The sequence below is a fragment of the Zootoca vivipara genome, chromosome 1 (genome assembly GCF_963506605.1).
Source record: "Zootoca vivipara chromosome 1, rZooViv1.1, whole genome shotgun sequence".
Lineage (NCBI taxonomy): Eukaryota > Metazoa > Chordata > Lepidosauria > Squamata > Lacertidae > Zootoca > Zootoca vivipara.
Window position 1 is genome coordinate 134,448,349 of NC_083276.1, and position 21,130 is coordinate 134,469,478.

At 47.6% G+C, this 21,130-nt stretch overlaps 1 protein-coding gene across 1 annotated transcript in view; it reads left to right on the top strand.

Annotated features, from left to right (window-relative positions):
- ITGB2 (integrin subunit beta 2) overlaps positions 1 to 21,130 on the top strand; it is a 48,645-nt gene that overhangs the window by 2,958 nt on the left and 24,557 nt on the right. The window contains exons 2-3 of the mRNA XM_035139784.2: positions 4,424 to 4,597; positions 19,996 to 20,056. Of these exons, the coding sequence (XP_034995675.1) occupies positions 19,999 to 20,056 (58 nt within the window). The 5' untranslated portion in view covers positions 4,424 to 4,597; positions 19,996 to 19,998. The remainder of the gene's footprint in view (positions 1 to 4,423; positions 4,598 to 19,995; positions 20,057 to 21,130) is intronic.

Genomic DNA, 21,130 nt, shown 5'->3' on the forward strand with positions numbered 1-21,130 from the left:
GAAAAATCACCACACAACCCCCCCCCTTATTATTTGTTGTTGTTGTTTAGTCATTTAGTCGTGTCCGACTCTTCGTGACCCCATGGACCATAGCACGCCAGGCACTCCTGTCTTCCACTGCCTCCCGCAGTTTGGTCAAACTCATGTTGGTAGCTTCGAGAACACTGTCCAACCATCTTGTCCTCTGACGTCCCCTTCTCCTAGTGCCCTCAATCTTTCCCAACATCAGGGTCTTTTCCAAGGATTCTTCTCTTCTCATGAGGTGGCCAAAGTATTGGAGCCTCAGCTTCACGATCTGTCCTTCCAGGGAGCACTCAGGGCTGATTTCCTTAAGAATGGATAGGTTTGATCTTCTAGCAGTCCATGGGACTCTCAAGAGTCTCCTCCAGCACCATAATTCAAAAGCATCAATTCTTCGGCGATCAGCCTTCTTTATGGTCCAGCTCTCACTTCCATACATCACTACTGGGAAAACCATAGCTTTAACTATACGGACCTTTGTCGGCAAGGTGATGTCTCTGCTTTTTATGATGCTGTCTAGGTTTGTCATTGCTTTTCTCCCAAGAAGCAGGCGTCTTTTAATTTTGTGACTGCTGTCACCATCTGCAGTGATCAAGGAGCCCAAGAAGGTAAAATCTCTCACTGCCTCCATTTCTTCCCCTTCTATTTGCCAGGAGGTGATGGGACCAGTGGCCATGATCTTGGTTTTTTTGATGTTGAGCTTCAGACCATAATTTGCGCTCTCCTCTTTCACCCTCATTAAAAGGTTCTTTAATTCCTCCTCGCTTTCTGCCATCAAGGTTGTGTCATCTGCATATCTGAGGTTGTTGATATTTCTTCCGGCAATCTTAATTCCGGCTTGGGATTCATCTAGTCCAGCCTTTCGCATGATGAATTCTGCATATAAGTTAAATAAGCAGGGAGACAATATACAACCTTGTCGTACTCCTTTCCCAATTTTGAACCACTCAGTTGTTCCATATCCAGTTCTAACTGTAGCTTCTTGTCCCACATAGAGATTTCTCAGGAGACAGATGAGGTGATCAGGCACTCCCATTTCTTTAAGAACTTGCCATAGTTTGCTGTGGTCGACACAGTCAAAGGCTTTTGCATAGTCAATGAAGCAGAAGTAGACGTTTTTCTGGAACTCTCTAGCTTTCTCCATAATCCAGCGCATGTTTGCTATTTGGTCTCTGGTTCCTCTGCCCTTTTGAAATCCAGCTTGCACTTCTGGGAGTTCTCGGTCCACATACTGCCTAAGCCTGCCTTGTAGAATTTTAAGCATAACCTTACTAGCGTGTGAAATGAGCGCAATTGTGCGGTAGTTGCAGCATTCTTTGGCACTGCCCTTCTTTGGAATTGGGATGTAGGCTGATCTTCTCCAATCCTCTGGCCATTGCTGAGTTTTCCAAACTTGCTGGCATATTGGGTGTAGCACCTTAACAGCATCATCTTTTAAAATTTTAAATAGTTCAGCTGGAATATCATCACTTCCACTGGCCTTGTTATTAGCATAGAATCTACCAAATCAGTAACAAAACCACAATGTCGTTTTATTTATGCATCAATTACTATTCATTAAACAGCATCTTACAGTATACAAGGACCAGGCTCATTATTCTAATGCAGGGGTCAGCAAACTTTTTCAGCAGGGGGCTGGTCCACTGTCCCTCAGACCTTCTGGGGGGGGGCAGACTATATTTTGGAAAAAAAATATGAACGAATTCCTATGTCCCACAAATAACCCAGAGGTGCATTTTAAATAAAAGGACACATTTTACTCATGTAAAAACACCAGGCCCCAGGGGCGTACCCAGGATCAAAACGGGGGGGGGGGCAATAGAGGGGAAGAGAGGGAAGAAGGGAGGGAGGGAGGGAAGAGAGAGAAGGAAGGAAGGAAAGAAGGGGTGAGAGAGAGAGAAGGTTCCTGTCGCTGGCTGCAGCCGCGGGAGGGGGGGCGGAAACAGCCTGATTTCCATAACCCGCAGCGACTTTTCCCCTTCAGTTTGTGCGGGTTATGGTCCGTAAAATACGGGATTTTTTTGTTTTGCTTCTGGGGGGGGGACAGCTGCCCCCCGCCCCTCCCTGGGTATGCCCATGCCAGGCCCCACAAATAACCCAGAGATGCATTTTAAATAAAAGGGAACATTCTACTCATGTAAAAACACACTGATTCCCAGACCGTCCACGGGCTGAATTTAGAAGGCGATTGGGCCGCATCCGGGCTTTAGTTGGGGACCCCTGTTCTAATGGTGTGACCTGCTTACGGTATATATAGTAATTGTTCCATTATTGGTATGTTTTGAATAAAGAAATCTAAAATAAAATGTTTGTACAATATGAGACAAAAAATGCAAAGTAACATATCAAAGGCAATGATGTAGCCACACATGTTGGTTGGTGTGTTGATTGTGTGCAAGGAAAAAAAGAAATGAAAAGCCAATAAACTTTTCATATGAACGTGCAGGTGTACCATTTAGGTGTTTAGCTAAATGAGATTTATTGTTTTTTGAGTTTTCCCCCTGGATGCACTATTATCCAGCAAATGTTTTTGTAACAATACATATTGTCAGATAGTTATTTTTTACTTTAGAAAGTCTCAGAAAATGACTACGCACATGTGAGGGATCTTTTACTTAACTTCTGATCGGTTGCATCAGAATCAGGATGTGCCTCACCCCCACAGTGGACTAGCAACATTTCACCACAATTGCTACCAATCTGCTTCCTTGTTTAGCAGCTGCAAAAGTCTACACTGTGATGCCAAGAAGCATAGCACTATCATGATGAGGGGAACAGGGGCTTGACCCAATATGTCCTATAATGACCCCTTTAGCCCCTTAGCCTAAAATTGTATGGAATCAGTGGGTCAGACTTGGCAATCCTATTCAGCCCCTGCCCTTACAATTTGAGCACTGAGGATGAAGAAGCATAACTTTTTTCCAAAGTAATACAAGAAGTATAAAAACGGCTGACATATCCTGAGCTAGGGTCTTGATTGTATTCACCGCAACATAAAATACCTTAACCAGTTGGTCACTGCCAGTTCAGGCCCCATCAGCATAAATGTAAATTTTGTCCTACCGTAATGTTTATTTACAATTATTTACATTTATCTGCATTTGCCATTTTTGGAGATCTTCAAAGGCCATTACAATTTTCACCAGCCTAAATACTTGAATGTCATCTGCAAACTTGTTCACCTCATTGCTTACCCTTCCATAGATAATTTATTAAAATTTAAAAATCGCTACACTTTTCAAAAAAATATTTTTTTCATTTTTAATCACCATTTAGATCCTTAGGAACATCAGTTCTTGCTTTATCTCATTTTGAAAATGGGCAAGTTTTTTCATTTTCATTTATATGCTGCCCTTCATACAAATATCTCAGGGCAATTCACAGCATAAAAAATACAATATAAAAGTACAAAATACATAATAAAAACAAGAATGAAACCATAACAAACCAATACACACCCACCCACCAATAATCTCATCTCTGTCTCCTGTTGTTAAACCAGTCAGTAATCTGTGAGAGGACTCCTCCCATTACTGCTAAGTTTACTCAGGAGCCTTTGGCGAGAAGTCAAAAGCTTATTGAACATCCCAAGTATTGTAATGTCTACTGGATCATATCTACATTCTCAAGGAATTCTTTTAAAAAGGTTGGTGAGGCAGAACTTGTTTTGCAGAAGCCACACTGACCCTTGGCAGCAGGATGCATGAAAGAACTCTCTAAGGTGGTTTGCTAGAGGAAGCCAGCAGAGGCAGGCCTCACACGAGCCTCCTTGGCAAAGAGCTTGCTCACGTATTTTTCAAATATTTTTATTTTAGTGTTACAAAATGACATTTACCTTTAGAACAAATCTTGGTTATACACATACAGTAAATCAAATGAAAAGAGCAGCAGATTAAGAAACATCACAACAAATTAAAACCAGAAAAATAACATGCCTCAAAATCAGGATAAATATAAAGTCATCAAGAATGGCACCTGGCGAGCATCGCTGACCAGGGAATTATAAAGTTAGGGTTGCCCAAATGAAAAGGCCCCTCCAGTCACCACCCATCTCACTTAGAAATGAAGGTGGAAGGCACTCCAAGGAATGCTAGCTCATTTGAGAGACCTCTAAAGGACTTTAGGGCAGCCGGCCTGGAAATGACTACGGTGGACACTGTAATGGTTTCCTTCGTAGTGTTTTATGCTGAAGGGAAAAACACCTTCCAAGGGGTCTTTCTCAGGCTTTTGGCCAAGATCAAGATTTTACCAAGGGGTAAAAGTCCTTTTCTGAGAAATATTGGGTTTCCAGTGTTTTAACTGAACACACATTATGGGGGTTTGAGCACAGTTTTGAACTTTGGATGTCTTGAAAATAAGCTTGCCACCCTCCCTCATTTCTCACTTCCTCTACAACCCACAGGGGCAAGATATGCAATATCAATGAAAAAGGAAGAGGCGTGGGCCTTTTTCTGCCCTCGGAGGAGCGGGTTGGCTTTTTCTCACTTGTGCAGAAGGAACTGATCAGAAGAGAGAGAACTTCACAACACACCCAAAAAAATAGCCGAGAAGAAGCCAGAGAGACTGACAACTTGATGTATGTTTTTAAATTCTTTGTTTATTTCCTCTGTGTTTTACTCTTTTCGCAAACTGAGTCTGCAGAGTTTGACATCTGTATTATCTTCTGGTGGGCTTGGTACGTCCAAAATCTTAACTGAAGAACCACTAGCAGCCAATACATGTAACTGTAAAGGTAATTAATTCAATTGAACATCAGTATTTGATGGAGGCACCATACCTTCCAGTTCTCTAGATGCTGGCTCCCCTCAGGTGTGAGTCTAGCACTGAAGGTTAGTTGCATGTTTCCTGTAGATGTCTGTAACGGAGTCCCGACTGTCCCCCACCTCGTTGTTGTTAACTGAAAGGAAAGGATTTGGGGTCAATGCCTTCCCTACCCACTATTTTAAAGCTTGCAGTCGCCCTACATGCACCTTTTCCTCGTGCGGGATTCAAAATGCAAGGCAGTTTCTCTCTTTGAGAAGGAGGAACTGAGAGGAAAACAACAGAAAGAAGGGCCAGAGCTTTCTAGAGTCACCAGGCTGAAGAGAAATACTCCTGAGGAGAAACAGACCTTCTGCATGTGAGGGAGCAGTTGTTCTCTCTGGGGAGTCAATGGAGGATTGCACCTTTGGGGTGAAGTCAAACTTTTGGAAGTGTTAGAAACAGAGATGTGAAAGCTAGGAGCTAAAGGGTACCTTAAACCTAAGTTATGGGCGCAATAATGGAATGTCTTGGCATGCTTTTTTATTACAAGTATACAAAGGTGAAAATGAAGGAACTGCAGCTAACATATTATGTTCATTTTTCACATAGCCTAGTCCTTCTCTTGCCCACCCCCTGTATTCTTAAGAGGGTCTCTTCTCTAGTCTTCAGAGGGTTGCTGAAAGTGGGGAGGCAGAAAAAGGTCCTCCTTTCCTTCCACTCTGCAGTTTTAATCTGAAATCTTAGGCACAGTACACACCCAGAGCTCAGAAACAGTGGCAGAGCTTCATGCTATGGCATGGGGGGGGGGCAGGGGCGGAAGAGAGCAGGCAGGGGAGGGGCTGGTGTGTTTCCCAGGGGTGTGGCACCCAGCGCAGGCGGGGGGGCAGCCACGATGGCCCCCACCAGGATTGTGCCGGCTGGGGCTGTGTGCTCCCCCCGCACTCCTCTTCCTCTGCCAGTGCTCAGAAATGGTTGTACTAATGAAATTCTCTGTCGCAAAATGTGCCTAGAACAATGGGAATTTCAAACACTGGATACAGCACCTGTTGTGGCTGAGCAGACTGATGTAGGAAAGACATGTTCTGTTCCATCTGGGACAGATAAAGGTGTCACACTGCTGATGCAGATGCACCATGGTGGTTTTTTCTCTATGTTCCTCCCAGTGGTCATTCCTATATCCTTAATAAGCCTATTTCTTGTTGGCTATAGTTCAATGTGCAACTTTCATCTCTGCTTCTGTGAAAGCGGTATGCTAGCTATTTTGTGGTATGGCATGTGTAAGTTTGCAGGCCAGCTTGCTTTTCACACTTCGGTGGAATATCTCACGAGAAAGCTACTTTCTGTGGCTTCTGATGAAACCTGGTGTGGAATAGTATTATATGAGCTTGAAATCCTTTTAAAGTGACAGGACTCCAGCAGAACCACAATGGAAGATCCAGTACCCAAGATTTGGTTAAAGTTCTCTTTCCCCCCAGGCAGATATGAGTCTGACCAGGACTGCAATGCTAACCTTGCCTACTCAAAAGTAAGTCCTATTCAATTCAAATATGCTTACTCCCACGTAAGTGGGGTTAGGATTGCAGCCGTACATTGTGTAGTGTGCTCTTCCTTTTGGTACGTTTGTAACAGATTGGTGTAACCTGCATAATTGCTGAGCATCACATAAATGCTAAAGGTACAAGAGGGAAATCATTTGGTCAACTCCAGTGATAAACATTAGTTTTGCCAGCTGGGAAGCTGAATGTTTTCAGTGTGATGCAGCAGCTAAAAAAGCCAATGCAATTCTGGGCTGCATCAATAGGAGTATAGCATCTAGATCTAGGGAAGTAATAGTACCACTGTATTCCGCTCTGGTCAGACCTCACCGGGAATACTGTGTCTAGTTCTGGGCACCACAGTTCAAGAAGGATACTGACAAGTTGGAATGTGTCCAGAAGAGGGCAACCAAAATGGTCAAAGGCCTGGAAACGATGCCTTATTAGGAATGGCTTAGGGAGCTGGGTATGTTTAGCCTGGAGAAGAGAAGGTTAAGGGGTGATATGATAGCCATGTTCAAATATATAAAAGGATGTCATATGGAGGAAGGAGAAAGATTGTTTTCTGCTGCTCCAGAGAAGCGGACACGGAGCAATGGATTCAAACTTCAAGAAAGAAGATTCCACCTAAACATCAGGTAGAACTTCCTGACAGTAAGAGCTGTTCGGCAGTGGAATTTGCTACCAAGGAGTGTGGTGGAGTCTCCTTCTTTGGAGGTCTTTAAGCAGAGGCTTGACAGGCATATGTCAAGAATGTTTTGATGGTGTTTCCTGCTTGGCAGGGGGTTGGACTGGATGGCCCTTGTGGTCTCTTCCAACTCTATGATTCTATGTTTTCCTGGTGTGTGGATGTTAGGCACAGGGCCACATGAGGCTTGGAGTATAACTTGGAATCATAGAATTGTAGAGTTGTAAGGGACCTGAGGCTTATCTAGTCCAACCCCCTGCAATGCAGGAATCACAACTAAAGCATCCCTGACAGAGGGCCAGGCAACCTTTGATCAAAAGCCCTTCATGGAAAGAGAATTCACTACCCTCTAAGGCTCTTACTGTCAGAAAGTTATTCCTGATGTTTTGTCAGAATCTCCTTTTTTTATAACTTTATGAATCCTTCTTTAAGATAAAGGAAGAGAATAACATATAGCATTCTATTATTTCTATAGAGTTTCACCCTGTTTTTTCACACTAGTTCTCCAAAGGCAAATGTTTTTAGAAATGTGCAGCATAAATTTAAGCATATTTTAAGTAGAAAGTGGGAGGGGGGGAGGGAGAGAGAGCTCACCAATGAGATTTGTTCCCTAGTATGCCTAGGATTGTATCTCTATGGTACACAGACAACCAGCCCATAAAATCTGAAATTTGGACTTTTAAAGTCATATTTCAAAAGGTGTCGGACAACATTTATAATTAGTTTCCCTTATAGTGAAGAGAAGAGAGGGAGATGCATTTCCTGCCAGGGCCGTCTTAAACGCCCCTGCCGCTGTGGTGCGCCGGATCTCTCCGGCGCCCTCCCGCCCCGTTTCCCAGCGCGGTGGGCGGGTGGGCGCAGCGGCGGGCGGGCAGGCACAGCGCGATCTCTCTGGCGCCCTCCCGCCCCGTTTCCCAGCGCGGTGGGCGGGTGGGCGCAGTGCGCAGCGCGGCTCCCACAGGCGCAGCTGCGCGGCGGACCGGCGGATCAGCCGGCCAGCGGGTGGGCACAGCTCGCGGCGCCTTTCTGGTGGGCCGGCGCCATGGTGCCCTGCGCCACCGGGGGTCTACCTAGAGCCGGGCCTGTTTCCTGCTTCAAACATACCCAAGACTATTTATGGAAACAGCATTCAGATGAATGTTGTAAGATACAAACACAGGCACAGCATGCTTTTGCCTTTGCTTTCCATATGTCTCCATCAGCAGTGCAAATGCCCCTTGTCCTTCCTTCTTCCACGCTGCAGGGAGAAAGACTCACCAAGAGTTCCCTTTTTCTCAGAGCTCTTTCAACACAGCAACTTGAAAATAAGGAACAGTCATAGTTCTGGGGACAGCCAGAAGCAAGGGAGGAATTCTGCAAAGAGTGAAGCAAATAGGCCCAGTCTTTTCCAGGCTGCTTTCATTTTCCCCAGAGAATTTGGAAGCCAATGGCACAGTCCCAACTTCATGCTACTATTGCTTAGTCCTATATGAATGAGCCTCAGTCTTGTACACTCCCCCTGTCCCCTCCTCCTCTGGCTCATCCACATGGAGGGAATTGAAAGCATTCACTTCCTGCCTTAAATTAATCATAGTTTGTTGTTACATAGTTGAAACTATGGCTTATTGAAACAAGCCAAGGTCAAACCATGCTTTTTCATCCTGGCTTGTTTGAGGAAACAGTTCCTGGCTTGGGCAGCATATATTCCAGTTTATTTAAACCAAGAGAAGACGTCTCCAGTCTCCAAATTGCATCTACAACCGGGGAGAGCAGCAAGGTGTGCACACAAGCCCAAATCTCATCCAGGCTTGTTCACATAGTGCTAAACTATGGTTTAGTGGTATGTAGAAACCAGGCCACTGTCAATAATCTCCATCTTCATACACCAGAGCAAGTTGGCTCCAAGATGTTTTGGAAAATAAAACGCCTGTCTGTCTTAAGTTTGAGCCTGTCTGCTCAAAACTTAAGTAGCATGTTGTAAACACGCCTTGTGGTCCTAACATACCCTTGATTATCCAGGAGCTTTCCCATCATACTTTTAATTAATATTAGATAATTAAATACTTTAATAACCTAAACCAATTCCAAAAATGTTACACAGTTAGAAGGAGATACTAGACCAGCATATTAACACACCATCCATGCCAAGAAACATATTTTACTTCTTAAAACGTCATTGAATATTTAAATAGCCTGAACTTTTTCTGTAAAACCAGGTTTGCCTCCATGGTTTAGGTCTGGTTAATAGCAAAAATGTATTGTAGATGAGAAGAGCTGAATCTGCCCCTGATTCTGTGGCTTTCTTTGCCACAGCCACTCATGAAGGATAAGAGGTTCTCATCAGGAAGGCTATAAATACTCACAGGGTCAGGGGGCAGCCAAAAGCAGGAGAGGGCAATGGTGTGCATGTCTGAACTTGGCTTCCCCATGGGCATCTGACTGAACCCTTTGAGAATAAAATGCTGGACTAGACTGTCTACGGCCTGATCCATCAGGGCTGTCCTCTTTCACTTGTTTCCCTGTCTTGGTGTCTGATTCTGATTGAGAGCAATGTAGCTAGGGTGGGAGACTGAAAGGAGGCAGGAGGCAGAGCAGGGTTCAGCTCCCCTCGCCCACACAGCCCTCTGGCTCTTAAAATTGGCCAGCACTGCAGGCCACTGGATATGCTGCTGCCACATGTAATTTATTCCTGAGGGAGCCTCCTAGGAGGGACATTTTCCATGTTGGACACTGCAATACCCAACTTGAGACATACCTTCAACAACATCATATGAGAAAAGTGACTGGAAGAGTTGTCCTTTATTAGTGTTGTAGCATCATATATATGGAGAGGGAGGATGAAACCTTTCCCACACTCCTGAGTTGCTTAGACAGAGGCCACATCCACATCATACCTTTAAAGCTCTGTGATACCACTTTAAAAAGTCATGGCTTCCCCCAAAGGATCCTGGGAGCTGTAGTTGGTAAAAGGTGCTGAGGGTTGTTAGGTTGTTAGGAGGCTCCTATTCCCACAGCCTAATTTCTGACCTTTTTTGGTTTTTATTTTTCCTCCCCCTCCACCCACTCCTGCCTTGTGTAATACCTTGCCTGATAAAGAATTATAGAGAACTTAAAAGCTTGTCACACTTTTGTGACATAGATCTGTAGCTACACAGCTAGCCAGAAATATGCTTATGTTTGTGGAAACAATGCCTTTTGTTGCTTTGGGGGAGGGCGTTTTTTTTTGTCGAAATATCAGTACAGTAATGCACTTTGCTAGACTCTGCGGCTTTGAGAGGCATCTAGAATGCCCAATTAGGGTTTTGTTTTTACAGAAAGACATAAAAAGCAGTGGAAGTATCTTTTATTTCAGCGCTATTCTTCTGCTAGCCTCCTTGCAGAGCAATGGCAAGAGATGCAGACATGCATTCTGGAGGGGTGCAGGGGGAAGAGGCACCCTGATGCAAGGATGAAGGTGGGTGGGGCAGGAATATATTTGCCCGTTTATTAAAAGAATACCCATGTGGTCCTGAGGTGTGTGCCAGGGCTAGGGTTTCCATGTGTCCTCTTTTTCCAGGACATGTCCTCTTTTTCAGGGGTAAAATTGTTAAATTTGTCAAAATGTCTCTGGCTATACCTTCTGGATGAGACGCAGACATACCTGGTGGTTGAAGACTTGCTTTCCCCTTCTCTTCTCCTGCCCCTCTCAGCAATATATCATAGCTTCTATGGCCTATCGTAGGGGTTTTTTAAATGAGGGCCGTCATAGCGTCTTCTTTTTTGCTTTTCGAAATACGGCAACCCTCAATAAAATGTTCTGTAATGGTGAGACCTTGCTGCAGGGAAGGTGGTGGCACTTTTAAAATGTGGTTAATGGGGCTGAAAATAACTAAAAATTAATAAACCTTTGAAAAGTACCAAATAATGTATGCGAACATGGAAGGTAAGTGTTAACATCAATGATGTCACTGATTCAGCCACTTAATGCATAGCAAGCCTAATCAATTTGTAGACTCCCTTTGCAGTTGGGTAGAAGAATGGCATCATTGCCTCAAACTGCTGTTTGAGTGAATGCAAGCAAATTAGATTTTCTTGGGGAAGCGGCACAGCCTAGAGAAGGGAACACAGCTATACGTCCCAGAAAAGTGGCGTTTATGTGACCATTTACAAGATTGTAATAGTGAGCTATATGAGACAGGCTCAAATCTCCCCTTATCTCTCAGGCTCAGCCCCACCCTTCCGCCATGTGGGCAAGTCTACTTGCCTACTTTACAGAGGTACTTATAAGGATCCCAACAAGAGTGTGAAATGCCAGCCTTTGCAGAGATGAGAATCAAAGAAGAGACAGGCAGTCTCCTTCATGTGCTTTTTCCACCTCTGTCACAGCACATATAGGAGGCTCTTTTTCAGCCTAGGCAGCCTGCAGATGAACATGACTATTTTTAAAGGCAAAGTTAGAGAAATTTGTGTGAGAAAGTTAGATAAATTTAAAGGGTCTGCTCAGCTAGCTCCTTTTGCTTTTTTGAATGGTGATTTTAACCACTGTGTTTAGCTGCTTCCAAAGTGTAAATGACTCCAAACTCACTGCTTTGCCAGAGGGATTCAGAAGTACAACGAAACTTTAATTTTCTGCACTGAAAGTGGATTAAAGCACCTTTTGTGGTTTGAAAAGTGACAGGGAGTTGTGTTGAAAGTGAGGGGCGAATAAATGACTAATGGGTAAACATGTGAGCACCCTGCAAGCAAAGAAGGATGAATGCAGGATATGTGCTCATTGTCATAAAACTGCCTAATAATAATAATAACAACAACAATAATACTTTATTATTTATACCCCTCCATCTGGCTGGGTTTCTTCAGCCACTCTGGGCAGCTTCCAACAAAATATTAAAAATATTTTTATAACTTCCCTAAGCAGAGCTGCCTTCAGATGTCTTCTAAAAGTCAGATAGTTGTTTATTAAATTTTAATTAAAGCCAGGATATCATCTAGCTTCCCAGTAAGCTTTGTGCAAGCAAATTGGGATACCTGACTAGTTTGCCTCTAATATTTTTAGTCTGCAGAGTGCTGGAAGCAGACCAAATTGACTGCTACCAATTGTGCTGCAGCAGAGGCTGCCTTGCCGTCATCCAGCCATGTTTTTGAATCCAGTCATTCAAGTAGTTTCCTGGGGTTATTACCTGGAAAATGCTGCCTTGAATTGCTCTGCAGCTGTTTTAATCTTGTAGAGTGGAATCCTGTTGAGGTCATTGGGGCTTCCTCCTCCTCTTCTTCTTCTTCTTCTTCTTCTTCTTCTTCTTCTTCTTCTTCTTCTTCGGCGATCACTTGTATCCGAGTAAGATTGTCTTCCATAAACACGGTTTTAACAATGGGTCTGTAAGTGACTGTGGAGGCCAATTCTGGATCCGCACGTCCTTCCACAGTGGGGACATTGGTTTCCGGGCGGGAGTTGATCACGGTGTGGATTTGCCAGGCATGCCTTCCTCTTAGCACGTTCCTCCCTTGCATCCTGAGATCGAGTTTCTTCAAAGCCCATGACACCTTTGGTAAAGGCTGTTCTCCAACTGTTCTCAGTGTTTATACTACATTTTTTTAGATTTGCCTTGAGACAGTCTTTAAACCTCTTTTCTTGACCACCAGCATTACGCTTTCCATTTTTAAGTTCGGAATAGAGTAGTTGCTTTGGAAGACGATCATCAGGCATCCACACAACATGACCAGTCCAATGAAGTACATTGATATTAGTTCGCCTGTCTTCTCAAGTGATGTGTAATTTTTTTCGGAGACACTGTTGATGGAGTCTTTCGAGGAGTTGGAGATGGCGTTTATAAGTGGTCCATGTTTCACAAGCATATAGTAAAGTTGGTAGTACCATAGCTTTGTAAACCAGCATTTTGGTTTCCCTGCGAATGTCCCGGTCCTCAAACACTCTGCACTTCAATCGGGAGAAGCTGCACTCACAGAGATCAGGCAATGCTGGATTTCAGCATCAATGTTGGCCCTTGTGGAAAGGTAACTGCCTAGGTAGGAGAAGTGATCAACATTTTCCAATGTTACACCACTGAGTTGGATTTGTGGCGCTGCCGAGAGGTTGTTTTGTACTTGTTGGTGCAGCACTTTGGCTTCATGGTTTTTCATTTGGTTAATAGCTGTACACAACTCTCCCAGATTTGGAGATACTGCAAGCTCATCTCTAACTTGTTTTTGTGGAATTTGTGAGAGGACCTCAGCAGCTACGGGGGAGTTGGGGTTAAAGAGATGTTGGTAATGTTCTTTCCAGCGCCGTGTGGCCCGTGCAATAGCTTCTTTATCATTTAGAAGTGTGTTACCATCTGCTGAGCGTAGGGGGAATATGCCATGATTTATTGGCCCATAGATGGTCTTTGTGGCTTTAAAGAAACAGAAACATCATGAGTGTCTGCTAAGTGCTGGATCTCTTGAGCTTTTTTTATCCGCCAGGTGTTTTTTAGTTCTCTGGTTCTTCTTTGAACCTCAGCCTTAGCATTGGCATAGGTTTTTTTTCTTAGTGGCACAATTTCTACGGTATCTCTTTGCCAGATCTGAAAGGCCTTCCTTTTCTTGTCAATCATGCGTTCAATCTCACTGTCATTCTCATCAAACCAGTCCTGGTGTTTCTTGTTCCTAAGGATGATGTGCTGCGATGTCGTGAGATACCAGAATTAAATTTCATTTTAAGTTAGTCAATGCACTTATAAGCAAATGCTGCATATACTTCTGCTTTCTCCCCAAATTTCCTATCCTACCCCAAAATACCAACCAAGTATCAGCCGTCTTGGTCCATAGGATCAACAGATGAGGTCTGGGTAGTTGTGCTGCCACCGGGGCCTTTTCAGTGGTGGCTCCCCAGACGTGGAATCCCCCCCCCCGGTGCAACTTTTGCCATCCTTGTTAACTTGTTTACTCACACATTTGGTAGATGGAAAGCCTGAGATTATTGGAGAGAATAATGTTTTTAACTGTAAATGCTTTGAGATGTTTTAAACTGTAATTGTATTTAGATTGTTTTAACTACAGTATTTTTGATTGTTTATTATTATTTTTAAAAAAGATTGTAGGATAGGTTTTGTGAGGGACAGGGGATATCGCGAAGTCCCTCCCCTCCTGAGTTCAAGCCCATCCCCGAGCACAGGGGAAAGCAGAGAGAGTTCCGATTCCAGTGGGGAAGCAGGAAGTCGTGTCCGAGGCTCCGGCAAGGTAGCGGAGCCAGGGTCCCAGGTGGGACAGGAAGGGGCAAATAAGGGGGGGAGACCCATCCCCCCAACTCCGGAATTACGCAGAAAGCGGAGAGGAAAGAGGATGGGTCTACCCAGGCTTTTGTGTTGGAGAAAGACGCGCCAAAAGCCATTCGGAGGTTCTGAACCCGACTGAACACAAAGCTCCGTGTAAATAGCAATGACTTCAGCACTGTAAATACGCAGCACCAATAAAAGAATAAAATGCAGAGCTGTGTAGAGTCGTTACTCTGAAGTAGCCCGCTCCGGCCACTGTGACAGCAACCTCCGAATCTTTTTTTTGGGGCTACTTTGGAGTGCCGGGATGAGTGCGTCAGAGGCGGAGAAATGGCGGCAGATCGCGGAGAAAGCCCAACAGGACCTGCAGCAACTGGCGCTGCAGGCACAGGGGGAATTAAAGGCAGCTAAAGAAGAAACCCAGAAGGTCCAGGAGGACCGGCTACAACTTGCGGAACAGGTGAGAGCGCTTCAGGAAAAAGAGCAGCAATTAAGGGCGGTGGCGGTAGAGCTCCAAAACAAGTTGGATGCCGAGAAAAACAAGGCGGGAGGGGCCCCCCAACTCCAAGTGCTGCCAGGAAGGAGAGCGGGGACCCTAGTAAGCAAGTTCAATGGAGACCCGAGGGAATATCATGGCTTTGAGACTGAGATCGTGTATGCTCTTGAGCTGCACCACGATGAGTTCCCTGATGATGAGCACAGGGTAGCGTTTATTGTGGAACACCTTACAGGGGCAGCCAGGGAGTGGCTAAGACCGTTAATAGCGACAAAAAATCCTTGCATGAAGAATGTCAAACTATTTCTAGAGGCTTTGAAAACTATGTATGCGTCCGATAGCCATATGGACCAGACCAAGGAGGAACTGCATAATTTAAGGCAAAGAACAATGACAGTTCGCGAATATTGGGCGAGATTCACCATGCTAGTGCACAGACTGGGGTGGGAACTGCACTCGCCTCCGATGGAAGCGGCGTTCTACCTGGGGTTGAATGAGGATGTGAAAGATGAGCTCTCGAGAGGTCCAAAGCCCAGTAATATGGATCAGCTGAGCAAAGCGGCTCTGGCGGTGGGGGTGAGACAGGAATCCCGGTGGAACGACAAGCAAGCAATGCGCGCAAAGCGGGCTTGGTTCCCACGGTCGCAGGAGAAGCCACTCCCCCAACAACCCTTCCAAGCCACGCCTGGGGCCAGCCAGGACCAGGAACCCATGGAAATTGATAGCGCGCGGGGGGGGCTTTTCAAACCCCAGCGGCGACAAGACGCAAGGAGGGAAGGGGCGGGAATTGCTTTCTCTGCAACTCCCCCCAGCATCTCGTCAGAGACTGCCCACATCGCAGAGAGTGGCAAGGAAAGGCGGGAACGGTTGTGCCCTCCCCCACTGACGCAGCACCACAGCAGGGAAACGGGAAAGCCTGGTTGCAGGAGACAAGGGGCAGCAGCCAGGCGCAGTCAGCAGACAACAGCCCCAGCCCGCCCACCCGCACAGCGCGGAGCAGAGCCAGCCCACCCCTCCCAGAGCAGGAGTGGTTCTAGAAGTGACGCTAACGCTACCAAATGGCTATCCCCTGACGGTCCTCGCCTTAATTGACAGTGGTGCATCAGCCAACTTCTTCTCGAGAAACTTTGCAGAAGAGCACCAGATCCAGCTTCTGCAGCTGGACTTTCCCCTGCACGTAGCCACCATTGACGGCAGGGAGTTGCTGGGAGGGGCCATCACTCATCAACCCCCCCCCATGAGAATGACGGTGGGAAGGCACTCGGAGACACTGGCATTCAACGTCACCACCATCTCAGACCCCCCCATCGTCTTGGGCATGAGCTGGCTGGCGCGCCACGACCCCTCCATCAGTTGGCACCAGAGATGCATCACGTTTGGGTCGGACTTTTGTCTGGAACATTGCATGCAGCACCAACCAGGGGAGGGGCCTCCAATAGCCACGGTGGCCACCATGCACGTCAAAGGGGGTGAGGCGATACCCAAACCATACTGGGACCTGCAGGAGGTCTTCAGCGAAGCGGAGTCCGACCACCTGCCCCCACACAGGTCTTTTGACTGCCAGATCAACCTGGTGCCAGGGGCAACGATACCCCCAGCCAAGCTGTACGCCATGTCAGATCAGGAACTGGAGGATCTACGTGCGTTTATAGACAAGAACCTCAAGAGGGGGTTCATCAGAGAAAGCAAGGCAGCAGGGGGCAGCCCGGTCTTCTGGGTGGACAAGAAAGACACGCAACAGCGCCGCCTGGTGGTAGATTTTAGACGGCTCAATTCAGTGACAGAGCCAGTGGCTTTCCCCATGCCCAGAGTGGACGATCTCCTGACAGCGGCACGCAGGGGCAAGATTTTCACCAAGCTGGACCTGAGGGGGGCGTACAACTTGATCAGGATCCGGGAAGGCGATGAGTGGAAAACCACGATGTTCACGCCTCTGGGCTCTTTCGAATATCTGGTGATGCCCTTCGGGTTGCAAGGGGGCTCAGCATGCTTCCAGGCCTTCATGCACCACGTCCTGGGGTCCCTCCTCTTCAAGAACTGCTTGGTCTTCCTGGATGACATCCTTATCTATTCCAATGACCCAGTGCAACATGTGAAGGATGTCAGGGAGGTGTTGCAGCGCCTGAAGGAGAACCACCTGTATGTGAAGCTGGAGAAGTGCAAGTTTCACACCAGGGAAGTAGACTTCCTAGGCTACAAACTGTCAGACAAGGGGCTGGCGATGGACAAGGACAAGGTGCAGGCCATCCTGGACTGGCACAGCCCCAGGACGCGCAAAGATGCCCAACGCCTCCTAGGCTTCGCCAACTTCTACAGGAAATTCATCAAGAACTTCTCGCGTGTTACAGCTCCCATCACTGCCTGCCTGAGAGGCAAGCAGAAGTTCAGGTGGACACCAGAGGCGCAAGCAGCGTTCGAAAGCCTCAAGAGGGTGTTCGCTTCAGACCAAAACCTGTTCCACGTGGTGCAGGATGCGCCCCTACGCGTTGAGACCGATGCTTCAGACCGGGCTTTGGGAGCGATCCTGTTGCAACTGGACGCCAACAGAGAGTGGAGACCTTGTGCCTTCTTCTCCAGGAAGCTGACCCAGCCGGAACGCAACTACACGGTGTTTGATAGAGAACTTCTTGCGATCCACGCTGCTTTTCAGCACTGGCGACACTTCCTGGTGGGCGCCAAGCACCCCATCCAGGTGTGCACGGACCACAAGAACCTGGAGTTCTGGAGAACAGCCAGGGTGCTCAACCAGCGGCAGATACGGTGGGCAGAGTTCTTCTCGAACTTCAACTTCTCCATCCACTACATCCCGGGGGAGCAGAATGTCAGGGCGGATGCCCTCTCCCGCAAACCAGAGTACATGGAGCAGGAGTTGCCTCCAGCACCCAGGCACATTTTCCCCCCATCAGCATGGTCATGCGGAGCAGCAGTGGTGAGCGAGGCAGAACTCACAGCACTGACAGCAGCTGATGCGTTTGCCACCCGCATCTTCAGAGAACTGAGAGGGGGGAGGGAGCAGGCAAAAGACTTTGCAGAACGCAGGGGGCTGCTTTTCTACAAGGGGGCACTGTACCTGCCCACCACCCAGCTTAGACGTAAGGTCCTCAAGCAGATGCACGACAACCCAACGGCGGGTCATTTTGGAAGGGACAAAACCGCTCACCTAGTCATGAGACACTTCTGGTGGCCAGGGGTGCGGGAAGATGTTAGAGACTATGTACGGGGCTGTGACACCTGCCAGCGGGCAAAGGTAGTCAGAGCAGCGCCAGCAGGCTTGCTGGAGCCCTTAGCCACACCACACAGGCCGTGGGAAGTGGTGTCCATGGACTTCATCACGGACCTGCCTGCGTCCAGGGGCAAGACCGCAGTGTTGGTGGTGGTGGACCTTATGTCCAAAATGTGCCACTTTATACCGTGTGCCAGGGCGGTCTCTGCAGAAGAGACAGCCAAACTGTTTGTTGACCACGTATTCAGACTGCATGGATTACCTTTAAGGGTTATTTCGGATCGTGGCCGCCAATTTGTTTCCAGGTTCTGGAGGCGGCTCATGAACCTCCTGCAGGTGGAGGTCAGCTTATCGACGGCTAGACACCCGCAGACCAACGGACAGGCGGAGAGGGTCAACGCCATTCTGCAGCAGTACCTGAGATGCTACGTCAGCCAGAGACAAACGGACTGGGTGGATCGCCTGCCACTGGCGGAATTTGCCTACAATAATGCAGTGCACGTCTCCACAGGGGTGTCGCCCTTTAAGGCCAATTATGGGCGCGACCTCAGATCTTTCCCGGAGAGGGAGGGGGAGGAGGAGGAGGAGGGCCCACTGGCAGAGGATTGGGCAGAGGAACTGGAGACGGTGCACCAGCAGCTCAGAGAACACTTGGAGAGGGCCAAGGAAGCGTACAAGAAGGGGGCAGATCGCCACAGGCGACAAGGGGAGGTCATCAGGGTGGGGGACAAGGTGTGGTTGTCCTCGGAGGGCCTTCCCATTAGAGGGAGGTGCAAAAAGCTGGTGCCCAGAAGGTTGGGCCCCTTCATGGTCACGCAACAGGTCAATCCGGTGGCCTTCAGATTGGCACTACCAGAGGACATGAGGGTGCACCCAGTGTTTCACAGATCGCTGCTGTCGCCGTACAGGGAAAGCAGCAGGCTCCGAGACGGCGAACAAACCCCCGAGGGAGGGGGGGAGAGGGAAGGCAGGGAGCAACTCAATGAGGCCACGGCCATCCTTGATTCACGGAGAGGGGTGGGGGGCCTGGAGTACCTCATGGCATGGGAGGATGCTCCACCGTCACAGAATGAATGGGTCCCAGCCACTCAGATACGGGAGGAATTCTTGGTGGAAGAATTTCACGCCCTCTTTCCCCACAGACCCAAGCCCTGGCACATGGAAAGGGAGGGGGAGGGGGAGGGGGAGGAAGTACTGGAGAGCAGTTCACCATGGGGATGGGAAGCGGAGTTTGAGGACCCAGAGGAAGAAGTATGGGCGTCGCCGAGATCCACCCAGTCAGAGGAAGAAGCAGACTGGCAGCACACTTTTACCCCCACCAGTTCTGACGCCACGGACTTTTTGGGATTCCAGTCCTCCCAGGCGGAAGGGGGGGGCTCGCAGGACTGGGGGGAGGTGTTCACACCAACGGGCTCGGAAAGTACTGAGTTCTTAGGCTTCCAGTCGTCACCGACACCTGGGGGGGCCCTGGGGAGGGGAGAAGGGGAGCTTGGGAGGGGGGTGGATGTGAGGGACAGGGGATATCGCGAAGTCCCTCCCCTCCTGAGTTCAAGCCCATCCCCGAGCACAGGGGAAAGCAGAGAGAGTTCCGATTCCAGTGGGGAAGCAGGAAGTCGTGTCCGAGGCTCAGGCAAGGTAGCGGAGCCAGGGTCCCAGGTGGGACAGGAAGGGGCAAATAAGGGGGGGAGACCCATCCCCCCAACTCCGGAATTACGCAGAAAGCGGAGAGGAAAGAGGATGGGTCTACCCAGGCTTTTGTGTTGGAGAAAGACGCGCCAAAAGCCATTCGGAGGTTCTGAACCCGACTGAACACAAAGCTCCGTGTAAATAGCAATGACTTCAGCACTGTAAATACGCAGCACCAATAAAAGAATAAGATGCAGAGCTGTGTAGAGTCGTTACTCTGAAGTAGCCCGCTCCGGCCACTGTGACAGGTTTGCTGCCCTGGGCTCTTTCAGGAGGAAAGGCAGAATATAAAGTCAACCAACCAACCAACCAAACAAACAAACAAACAAACAAACAAGGTCATTTAATAGTCTTTTAGTGTAGTCATTTCATGGTATATTATTTCAATTTCACAGGAGATGCTTCACGAGCGCTTCCTTCTGCTGTCTGGCGCTGGACTGCTGATTCTGACATCAGGTACCTGCCAGCATTATCTGCATTTGTAGTGGAGTAACCACCACTGTCTCCTTGTAGAGCTAAGCCTGCTTAAGGGCCTTGAACTTTCTGTTGGATTGTGCCCATTATTCTATCTTCAGTGGGAAATCCTGTTGATCGGTATTCCAAGTTGGTGGTGTTTTCCCGTGAGAGGCCCTCGTCTGAGCTACAGGATCACATGTTCATTTTACCTATAGATGCCATCTACCACACCATATTGCAAAAACATGGGCCATTGGGAGGGGGCAATACGATAAAAACATATTCAAATAGCTACTGGTTACTTTAATAAGTGCCTGTGCAAGTGAAAAGGTGCAGATTCATCCACAAGACACTTACCGGTAGGCTTTGGGTCTGCGGTGCTGATAACCATGTTTTCCTGAAAATAAGACACCGTCTTCTATTTATTTTTCCTCAAAAAACCCCACTATGGCTTATTTTCTGAGGATGTCTTATTTTTTCCTCCTCCTCCTGCTGTGGCTGGCATTGCTGATGTGCCTATCACTATGTCTTATTTTCAGGGTATGGCTTATATTCCTTGAATGCTTAAAAATCCTGCTACGGCTTATTTTATGGCTACGTCTTATTTTCGGAGAAACAGGGTAGCTGTGAAACTGAAGCAGCAACCTCCAGGACTGTTTGCCTGAGGACCCCGTAATGGATCAGGCACACAAATGGTTTGTAATAGAACGTACAGTCAATTCTTCTGCCCCAATCTGCAACAAACGGCAGCCCAGAGCTTGTGAAAAACAAGGTGGACATGGGCCCCATTCTTCCTAACAGCAGCAGAATGTAGGCCTGTCCTTGGAGGGCGTCTGGAGACAGAAAGCAGCAGCAAGATGGGTGTTGTCATGGTGCTGCTCAAGGTGCTGCTTTCAACCGATAGCTGCTTATAAGCTTGGAGCCTCCATATCAGAAGGATCCCTTCAACACCCTCACTTGCTGAGAGATTTTGTACTCCTGGCTACACTGTGAAACCTGGAAACTGCGGGTGCGTGTCTGGGCATTTTTAATAGCAGTGCCCAGACTGTGGGATTCCTTGTCCTGAGATTTCAG